The following is a 9,953-nucleotide window of genomic DNA, read 5'->3' as shown; positions in this document are numbered from 1 at the left end:
TTAAAATGATTTTTAGAAAATAATTTTTTTGTTAAAAAAAATTTAATTTTTATTTTTTTTTAAAAATCAATTATTAAACCTGCATATTGTATTTTTTTACTTACGTTCTATTTTTAATTATCAATAAAACTCTCTAAAAAATTACAAAAATAAATTAAATTATTTTATAATTAATTAAATAATAAAATTTTAATTAAAATTGTGAAAAAATAAATTATTAAGCTCTCGCCATTTTAAAATGACAGTTACAAATGAAGTTTAATTTATTTGCCGCCACGCGGCGCCACTTGTTAGTTTTAGTCGCCTTTTTGTAGCTGTCATTCAAATCTGCGCTTCTTCTGCACTAAAATTAATATAAAATAAATTTTTTTTTGTGCTGAATTTGATATTAAAAATATTTTAAGTGAATATTTATTGTAATTGTGATAAAAATTATAAAAAAAATGTAATTAATTTATCAATCAGCTGATATCTAAAATTTTAATAATTTACTGCAAAAAAAAAAAAATTTTTTTAAATATTTTTGAGGTTAAAAATAATTGTTGACAATTTTAAAATAATTAAAAAGTATTTGTGCTTAAAAAATGTCATTAATAATAAAATTAAGATGCATGACAAGGAATTTATCCTGCAAGCCAAGTCAGCTGACAATTCAAAGCAGAAAATTTGAGGTTAGATTTAAATTAATTATTGAATTTATTTATTATTAATTTTGGTCTTTTTTTTTTTTTTTTTTTTTTTTTTTATTTTTAGATACTCAGACCGAGAAATCTGAGATGTTTCTCCAGCAAGCCGGAAGAAAGTGACCTGGAGGAGATCCACAGTGGAAGCTTGACAAAGGTGATAAAAGGAGTGAAGATGTTCTCCCTGAGCACCTCGGCGGTGACACTGCTGATCCAGCCGCTTATTATTCCGACGGCTCTTCAGTCTGGAGGCATGGGAGCTGCCGCAGGTCTTGCTGTGTCTTTTGGAATGTTCGCGGTTCTTACACCCATGTTCTTGCACATTTTCGCCGGGCGGTATGTCACCGATATTTGCTATGATAAAAAGAGGGACTTGTATATCGCCAGCACTTGGAGTATTTTTCTACGCAAAAAGAAGGTATGATCTAAAATTAGCAGGAAATTTTTTCTTTGTTAAAAAAAAAATTATTTAGCAGTCATTTAATCATTTAAATATTTTTTTTAACAAATAAATTTTCTACACGTCAATTTACTTGTTAGAAAAAATAATACTGAAGTTATCAGTCAGCTGTTAATTAAAATTTTTTTTTTTATAAATCAATTACAATAAAAAAATACTTTTAAAAATTTTCACTTGTAATTTTTATTAATTTTTACACGTGAAACTTTTTAATTTAATTTTTTTTTATAATAATTTAATTGTTATAAATATCTAAAAAAAATTTTGTCATTAAAAAAATTAATAAATATTTGCTAACATAATTTTTACTAGCAAATATAAATAAATAAAATTTTGCTTATTCTTTTAATTAATTTCAAAAAATAATTTTTCTACTTACAGTATGAATTCACACCAAAAGACATAGAAAAACCAGGCTTAGCGCAATTACTCACCACAGTTATCGTAAAAGGACAACCAATGTTCTTCATCCTCGAAGACTTCTCAGACCTAAAACACTACGAATTAATAATGGGCTACGACAAGCCCATGGACTTTGGGTTCGAAAAATCTATAGAAAGTTCAGAACCAGTCGAAGAAAAAATTAAAGTCAAGAAGGCTAACTAAAGTTATTTTATAATATATATCTAAAGTTAATTAATAAATAATAATAGATTAAGTGTAATAAAGATCGAGATGACAACTTTATCTAAAGCCCTAAAAAAGTATGTACAGCTTATTTTACAGTAGTCATGTTGCATAAAAAAACTTAAGAACGAGTAAGTTGAGATCACAGTTTCAACTTCGAAATAAGTTTGACGTTGTGTGATTGAGATATCGAGGAGGCATCTTTTTAGGCGGGCAGGAGGTCGAAGTCGTCGGAAACGTGCACCATTGGTACGTGGAGATCTTCTATTTGAGGCTGAGCTTTGAATTCACAAAGTCCGACTTCTTTTAGTTTCCACTCCCAGTCCATTTTTTGAACTGCGTGCAATGATTCTGCTTCATTGTGATGACGGAGTAACATTGATTCCTGATTAAAAATAATTTTTAATTAAAATTATTTAAAAATATTAATTATTAAAATTATTTAAAAATTTTAATTATTAAAATTAAAATTATTGTGAATATTTAATTAATGGAAGATTTTTTTTTTTTTTTTAATTACAATTATTTAAAAAAAAAAAAATTTCGCGAAATTTTTGCCAAATTTTCAATTTTTTTTAAAAAACCTCCGCCAAAAATCCAATTTTCATTTTTTTTTTTTTTTTTTTCTGTTTAAGACCTAGTTTTAAGTCTTGCTATTTTTGACTAAAATATTAAAAAAAAAAAAAAAAATAAAAAAATGAAAAAAAAATATAAAAAAAAAAATAAAATAAAAAAATTTAAAGAAAATTAAAAAAATTAAAAAAAAAACCTTTTTTACAAAATTTAATCCTCTACAAAAAAGGTCTAAAAATTTTGCCTTATCTCTACCCTTAAGCTCCAATTAAATAAATAAAATAAATTGAATAAACAAACCTTAATTTTCTCCCACTTATCATCAACATCCTGCAACCAACTAAGGAACAATCTCCCATTATACCGACTGCGCAAGTTCCGTTCCTTATCTTCTTGTTCCGGAGTGATAACATTATAGACCTCCTCGTCCTTAAGAATAGTACAAACCGAGAACGGGAGTTCCTGATTTGCGAGCGCCCTGGCGGCGCGTCCGTGAACCCTCAAAATTTCCTGTTCCACGGACAGAACAAGTTTCTCCTTCTCTACGACATGCTGCATGCGTAACCTGTACCTCTCGCTTTCCTGCTTAACAAACAAAGTCTTCATCTGTTCCGCGAGGTTAGCCGGAGGCTTGACATTCGGTTCCTTGTTCGCGTTCCCGGCAAGAACATAAGTGCAGCGGTTCATAAGATAATCTTTGAACCCCTGAGGCGGCTTGGGCTGTACCGGGAACAGTCCTTTGCGCCGCCGTTCGATCTGCTTGCGAATATTCAGGAACAGCTGGTAGCAATTTGTGATTGGCTGGTCGTGAGGGTGGACTTCGGTTCCAGTGCTGTTCGCCTCGCTGGACTCCGTGGTAGTGGCGACCTCTTTCGGCTTCATTTTGCGCTTGCGTGGGTGCAGTTCCGCGGGAGTGGGGGTCGGCGTGGAAGTTGTTGTAGATGGCGCAGACTCTGCGGGTTCTTCTCTGAGTTTAGTTTCATTTTTCTCCGCCTTGTCGCTGCTGGTCGACGATTTTGGGTTGGAAGACGACTCTGTCGTCGCTGGCTTTGTTTCCGTGCTCGTTTCGGGACTCGGGGAGGTGTGACGTGCTTGGGGAGACGAATTGTTTGAGCGATCTGTCGCAAGGGGAGATGAATTTGAGTACTGCGCAGAATCCTTGGATGTTCCATTGCCATTTCCACCTCTGAAATAATTAATTAATGGTAAATTTTTTATATTACGCCGAATATATTGGTAAAAAAATTTTTTTTTAATAAAAATTCAAAATTTAATTTTATAAAAAAAATGTCTCAAAAATTTTTTCTTATAGCCAATCAAAAAGCCGTAATTTTAAAAACTAAGATTTTTTGCCTTTTCAAAATTAATGATTTAAATTTTGATACGAAAAAATTTTTGGTTTCAGAAAAAAATTTTTTATTTCAAAAATTCGCGGTAATATAAAAAATTTTGAAATTTCGGCAAAAATCTGATATAATTTAAGACCAATTTTAAAAAATTGGGACTAAAAAAAAATTAATTTAATAATTTTTTTTTAGATTTAATTTGTAATTAAAAAAAATTTTTTTGATTAAAAAAAAAATTTTTTTTTTACAATTAATTGCTAATTTATTTAATAAAATTAAATTACCGATGAGAACTCCTAAGAACTCTCTGATGATGAGTACTCCTCTCCTCGCTGTGAATAGCGCCACTAAAATCTTTTTTCTCTTCAACTTTAGCAGTCTCCGTAGGACTAGTAGTTCCTCCAGAAGTTCCAGCACCTGCCGCCGAGTCTTTGTCATTGGAGTCGCTGCTGTTGGAACTAGGAACAACATAAGGCAGTTGGTGCCCCCTAGTAGAAGTGTTCTTGCCGTTCCGAGCACCTTGTTCTTGTTCCGCGGTGCTCTGAGGAATGACAATCTTCAGCGGCGGCACTTTAGGCGCCGCTTCGGAACCCTTGCGGTCCTCATCGCCATCCGAGTCGGCTTTGTTGCTCCCAGCAGCCGGCTTGGGGCTGCTCGCTGCTGTGGAACTCGGACTCTTTCTATCCGCCGCTCCGCTAGATGGCGCTGGTCCTGAGTTCTGGCTGTTCTTTGCTGTTCCTGAAGATGCCGCTGCCGGTTTGCCTGCTTTCACACACTGTTCAACAAACGACGCGGTTACGCTTGTGCTCACCTTGTCAAACTAAAAAATAAATTATATTATCATGCAAAAGTCCACTTTTAGGTAGCATTCATAGAACCTAAATTTTTAATAAATTTTTTTGTTAGTTCCATGCAATTTTATAAAAAAAAAAAGTTAGAATTTTTTTAATTTTATAAAAAATTATTTAAGGTAAATTTTTGTTCTGAAAAAAATTTGGAATTTTTTATAAAAACTCGTGACGTCACTATATATTTTTTAAGAGCCAATGAAAATTAATTAAAAAAAATTAAATCACATGCTATAGTAAAACAGAGAGTTTAAAATAAATCTTACAAATAAAATTCAAACCAAAAATTAAAAGAGTACCTTATCAGCAGCACGTCCAGCATTTTGTCTTGGAGTAGTTTTATTATCCTTGGAGTCTCCTTCTTTGCGTTTCTTCCTTTTGACCTCATCATCCTGATCATCGTCTTCATAAGTACGTTTCGAAGCTGGTGAGCCAGTGGTACTCAGTTCCGCGCCACCAGAGTTCGCTCCTGAGCTACTAGACTCTGAATTAGTTCCAGTTCCAGAGTTTGGAGCGCTCGCAGCACTGCTACTGCTGTTATTACTATTACTATTACTATTACTGTTATTATTATTGTTACTATTATTATTATTATTATTATTATTACTGTTATTATTATTACTGTTATTATTATTATTATTATTATTATTATTATTATTATTATTATTATTATTATTAGTATTGTTATTGTTATTAGCACTAGACACGTTGGTGGAACTAGTGCTCAGCTCCTTGTCTTTATCAGAAGGGTTCGGCGAGGAACTGGTTCCTCGAACAGGAGTCGGTTCCTTGGAACTCTTGAACTCATAGATGTCGGTAGTATCCGGAGAAGCATTTGCTGTTGAAGCAGTGGTTGAAGAAGCCGTTGAAGTTGTCGTGGTAGTTGCAGAGGTCGCTGCTGTCGAAGAAGCAGACTTGTTCCCGGAACTTGAAGAGTTTGTGTTGGAATTCGCGTTTGCGCCCGGGTTTGTTGTAGAACTGTTCGAGGTGGCGCTGGAATTCGGGTTCGGGTTTGAGGGCGCCGGGTTGGAGCTGGTGGGGTTACTCGAGGCGGTGGTGGTGGTACTTGGGCTGCTGGTGGTATCCATCGGGCTTGTCGAGGTGTTTACAAAGCTCGGGCGCGACTGCCCTTTTTTTTCATCCCTCGCTCCCGCGCGGACGTTGTTTATACGCAAGGTTACACGTGGCGAGCTTCCGGATTGTCCGGTTGCCGATCTGTCCACTGGAAATAAAATATTTTTATTAAAAATTTTAATAATAGAAGCCAGAAACCTTGCAGTCACAATATGAACTAAAATAAATTGAAATTTTGTTTTAGTAAATAATGATTTTTGTTTAATTGTTAAATATTGATGTTTTTAAAAATATAAGCTCATCCCGGTAATACACTCATCAAGAGCTTTCATTTAAGTACCCACATGGAATTTTTCATATATTTTATATATTTATATATTTATGAAATATATAAATATATAAATATATAAAATATATAAAAAATTGATGTGAGTACTCAAATGAAAGCTCTCGATGAGAGTAACATCGGGATGAGCTTATATCTTTAAAAATATCAATATTTCTCAAGATACAAGGTCATTTCTCAATTATGAATCCAAAAATAAAGCATTTAATAATAAAATTATTAAAAAAAATTTTTTTTAACTAAATAAATAACAAAAAATTTTTTTTTTCAGTAGCTTAAAATACAATTACCAATTACAAATATTAATAACTAATTTTACAATATAAATTAATTACAACTAATGAATACAAAGTTAATATTTACAAATAAACTTCAACTGTACCAATATTTGAATTAAATACATACATCCATAAAGTATTTACTGAAACTGTTAAATATTATCATTATCATTATCATACATTTAGTGTCTAGATAAAAAAAAAAAAAAAAAAAAAAAAAAAGAGAAAGATATTACATTGATAGCAGCACTATTATTAAATACTTAAAAATTAAAAATAAATCGTAAATGGGTCACCCGTTAGAATGCCAACAATTTAACAAATATTTATAAACTTAATTACAATTAAAAAAAAATATTTATAAATAATTATTTATTAATAAAATTTTTTTAAAATAAAAATAAATTTAAATTATAATTATAATAATAATAATAATGATAGTGATTACCATTTAGCGATGTACAGAAATAGAGAATCGATAATAAAAAATGGTTAGTGCACAATGAGTACAAAGACGTTGACTAAAACGTGAAACAATTTAATGTTACTTATACGTTGGAGGTTTCTTATTCTCCCACCAGCAGATAAAAGTTTGTACTCATACACTCTTTGCTCGGTACTCCATACTCTCAGTTCCGAACATTTAATCGTGTATCGTGTTATGTATTTGTATAAAATAATAATAATAATAATAATAATAATAATAATAATAATAAAAGTAAAATACCACATTCTACTCGTCCTGTTTCTGTCCCCGGTTTATTCACATCCACATCATCTTCTTCACAATCTTTCCTTATCTTACATTCTCTCTTCATACATCCATACATACATACATACATACATACATATATATATATATATATATATATATATATATATATATATATATATATATATATATATATATATATATATATATATATAAAATGTGTTTATATGTAGTGAATCTTCATCCCCACTAGTCAGTAAACTCGTCAATTCATTTCCCCACTGATATTTACTCTCTGCTTTATATCAGGCTTGTTACCTTCTTCGCTTATACTTGAAACGTTTCATTTTTAGCAACCTTTTTACTACTTAGGTATTTTTTTTTTTAATTATAAAAAATTAATATTAATTACAATTTATCTTAAATTTAATTTAAATAATTTTTTTTTTGACTTATTAAAAGTTTAAGCTCATCCCGACGTTACACTCATCGAGAGCTTTCATTTGAGTACCCACATCAATTTTTCATATATTTTATATATTTATATATATTATATATATGTATATACCAAAAATATATAAAAAATGCATGTGGGTACTCAAATGAAAGCTCTTGATGGGTGTAACATCAAAATGAGCTTAAATATTTAAAAAAGTCAATATTTAAGAAAGTACAGTGCAATTTAACAAAATTCACTACTCAATAAAACAAAATTCATACAAAAAAAATAAATAATAAAATTAATTGACATCTGTCAATTTTAATTCTTTTTTTAAAAATAAACTTGTTAAAAAATAAATTATTGCAAAATAAAAATTGACATTTAAAAATTTAGAAAATTAAAAAATAGAATTTTTTATAAATAATATTTTTGTAAAATAAAATTAAAAAATAATCAAAAATGGCTGCTAAGTTAAAGTTTAATGTCATAATTTTTACATTAAAATTTTTTCAGGCGTCAATTAATTAAAAAAAAATAAAGAAATAAATAAAAATAAAATACCTTTATTTTGAGGTGGTGTTCTACGCATTTCACAGGGGGCTCCACTCTCTTCACCAGCGCTCGGTCTGGTCTTACGTACCGAGCTCACCAGCTCTTGCTGAAACTGACGAAATTCTGACCCTTTGACTCCTGTAGCTAGCTCTTCCTCAGAGGCTCCCAGTTTTTCCGAGCCAATAGACTTCAGCGTCTCTAGGTTTGCTGCTGGAACCAAAAAAAAAATTCGCTAGATCAATACGCCCTTTTGACTAAAATTACATAATCCAAAACAATATCACAAACAAAACAACAATTTAATAACAAACAAACAAACATTACCGAGTACTTTTTAAGAACTAAAATTAACAAACACTGCCCACTGAATTAATCACTGATTCACTTTGTTTATAATTATAAGAACCGACCCCTTTGGGGTGGTAGTGACATCTACATTAAAAAAAAAACTTTCATATATATATATATATATTTCTATTGAGTTATTTATTGTGACGTAAAGACGAACGAGGTTTCGCGTATACTGCCAGCATTGGAGATCTGCTCAGTGAAAATTTAACTGTACTAAAATTTCGCTGGATTTTACTGTACATTTTATTTCTCTTCGGCTTGATTATTATTGGCTCTTGCTGTTATGCCATAGTTTGATTCCAGCCAATAGAATGACATTAACATTAGCAGCCATTTGATAATTTTTTAATTTCATTTAACAAATGATTTTTTTTTTTAAATTGCATTTATAATTTTTTAATAAAATTTCAAAATGTCAATTTTTTTTTATTATTTATTTTTGCTATAATTTATTTGTTAAAAAATTCTAAAAATTAATTCTCATGCCAATAGAATTTTAAGAAATTTTAGTGAGGTTCTGTTTGTTAAATTTAACAGCTGTTTGTATTTATATTATTTTAAAAATTTTTCTTTATTTAATTTGAAAAATTTTTCTTTAAAAAATTAATTTTTAAAACTCTTGCTTTTATAATTATTAAAATAAATTAATTGTCAAGACCTTTGTAATGACACTAAATTTCACTAAAAATAGTGATTTTATCAGATGACTATTCTGGACCCAAAATTTTTCTTATTCTTTTACTAATATAAATAATAATAAAATAAAAAATAAAATTACCTTGTGAACGTTCATAATTATCATCAATTAATTTTAAATAATCTTCTTTTCTGTCAGTATTATGTTTAGCTTTATTTCTTTTAGTTTTAGGACTTGCATTAGTTTCTGGCCCTACAAATAAAAAAAAAAAAATAATAACTAAAACAAATTTAACACTAAAATTTACAAAAATAAAAAATTTTACTACAGCTACCTAGCTGTCAATTATTTTTTAATTTTTACAACAAATAAATTACAAAAAAAAATTTTTTTTTTTAATTTTCATGTCTAAATTTTTTTTTTTATAATTTAATTGCTATAAATTTGACAACTTCAGTAATACATTTTTTTTTAATCAAAAAATTCAAAATAAATTTTTTTTCAATGAAAAAATTCAAAATAAATTTCCTGATAATAATAATAAAGGAATAAATAAAAAAAAATACAATGTACCAGGCAATACAATATCCTGAGAGGTAATTTGTAACAAAAGTGCTAACTGTTGGCGTTCGGACATCCGCGCAGGGTAATTGCGAAAGCGACTGTTACCGCCAGCAGGCATTCCGTATTCATTCGCCCATTAAGTATCATCAAATATCACATCAATCTCTCCAAAAATCTGAAAAAAAATAAAAATCCATCAATAATTTCCACAAAAATAAATTCTAACCTCTTTAGAAAAATAAATGGCGACTTGCAGCCATTTCATGACCCACCGAGCACGGTTATGACAACCGTTGGTCATAATCTGTCAAAATTTCACTCACTCACCTGTTAATTGTCTAATTAATAATTTATTTTCAATAAAATATTAATTATTAACCCTCTAAAAAATTAATTCATAATTAATTTGAGGTTCGGTGACTTTATTTACGTTTTTTGCGCAGCAATTCTTTCTGCGCAT

The 9,953-nt window shown here is 29.7% G+C and overlaps 2 protein-coding genes across 7 annotated transcripts; one reads left to right on the top strand and one right to left on the bottom strand.

Moving 5' to 3' along the window:
* Positions 1 to 345: 345 nt before the first annotated feature.
* On the top strand, positions 346 to 1,753 carry LOC141527896 (transmembrane protein 70 homolog, mitochondrial). The gene is made up of 3 exons (XM_074243629.1): positions 346 to 671; positions 754 to 1,101; positions 1,525 to 1,753. The coding sequence occupies exons 1-3, from the start codon at positions 585 to 587 to the stop codon at positions 1,747 to 1,749; spliced, it is 660 nt and encodes a 219-aa protein (XP_074099730.1). The 5' UTR covers positions 346 to 584; the 3' UTR covers positions 1,750 to 1,753.
* Positions 1,754 to 1,797: 44 nt separating this feature from the next.
* LOC141527866 (uncharacterized) lies at positions 1,798 to 9,946 on the bottom strand. Of its 6 annotated transcripts, none has more exons than XM_074243572.1 (8): positions 9,821 to 9,946; positions 9,503 to 9,668; positions 9,071 to 9,181; positions 7,951 to 8,151; positions 4,837 to 5,759; positions 3,974 to 4,509; positions 2,644 to 3,529; positions 1,798 to 2,155 (listed from the first exon to the last, which is right to left on the bottom strand). In XM_074243572.1, the coding sequence occupies exons 2-8, from the start codon at positions 9,609 to 9,611 to the stop codon at positions 1,976 to 1,978; spliced, it is 2,946 nt and encodes a 981-aa protein (XP_074099673.1). In that variant the 5' UTR covers positions 9,612 to 9,668; positions 9,821 to 9,946; the 3' UTR covers positions 1,798 to 1,975. The 6 variants fall into 6 exon arrangements, with proteins under 6 accessions (XP_074099673.1, XP_074099675.1, XP_074099674.1 ...); XM_074243574.1 differs by having other exon boundaries at positions 3,974 to 4,464; XM_074243573.1 differs by having other exon boundaries at positions 7,951 to 8,148.
* Between the last annotated feature and the right edge of the window lie 7 nt (positions 9,947 to 9,953).

The sequence above is a fragment of the Cotesia typhae genome, unplaced genomic scaffold, assembly GCF_013202065.1.
Source record: "Cotesia typhae breed Kobodo isofemale line unplaced genomic scaffold, CoteBio_Ctyphae contig_413, whole genome shotgun sequence".
NCBI classification, from domain to species: domain Eukaryota; kingdom Metazoa; phylum Arthropoda; class Insecta; order Hymenoptera; family Braconidae; genus Cotesia; species Cotesia typhae.
This window is presented reverse-complemented; position numbering and strand designations above follow the sequence as displayed.

Excerpts from the sequence above, each read along its gene's own strand:
- LOC141527896 (XM_074243629.1), top strand. The coding sequence starts at position 585 with ATGTCATTAATAATAAAATTAAGATGCATGACAAGGAATTTATCCTGC. Across the intron at positions 672-753 it reads TTCAAAGCAGAAAATTTGAG|ATACTCAGACCGAGAAATCT; the intron begins GTTAGATTTAAA and ends TTTTATTTTTAG. Across the intron at positions 1,102-1,524 it reads TTTTTCTACGCAAAAAGAAG|TATGAATTCACACCAAAAGA; the intron begins GTATGATCTAAA and ends TTCTACTTACAG.
- LOC141527866 (XM_074243572.1), bottom strand. The coding sequence starts at position 9,611 with ATGCCTGCTGGCGGTAACAGTCGCTTTCGCAATTACCCTGCGCGGATG. Across the intron at positions 8,152-9,070 it reads TAATTATGAACGTTCACAAG|CAGCAAACCTAGAGACGCTG; the intron begins GTAATTTTATTT and ends TTTTGGTTCCAG. Across the intron at positions 2,156-2,643 it reads ATAAGTGGGAGAAAATTAAG|GAATCAATGTTACTCCGTCA; the intron begins GTTTGTTTATTC and ends ATTTTTAATCAG.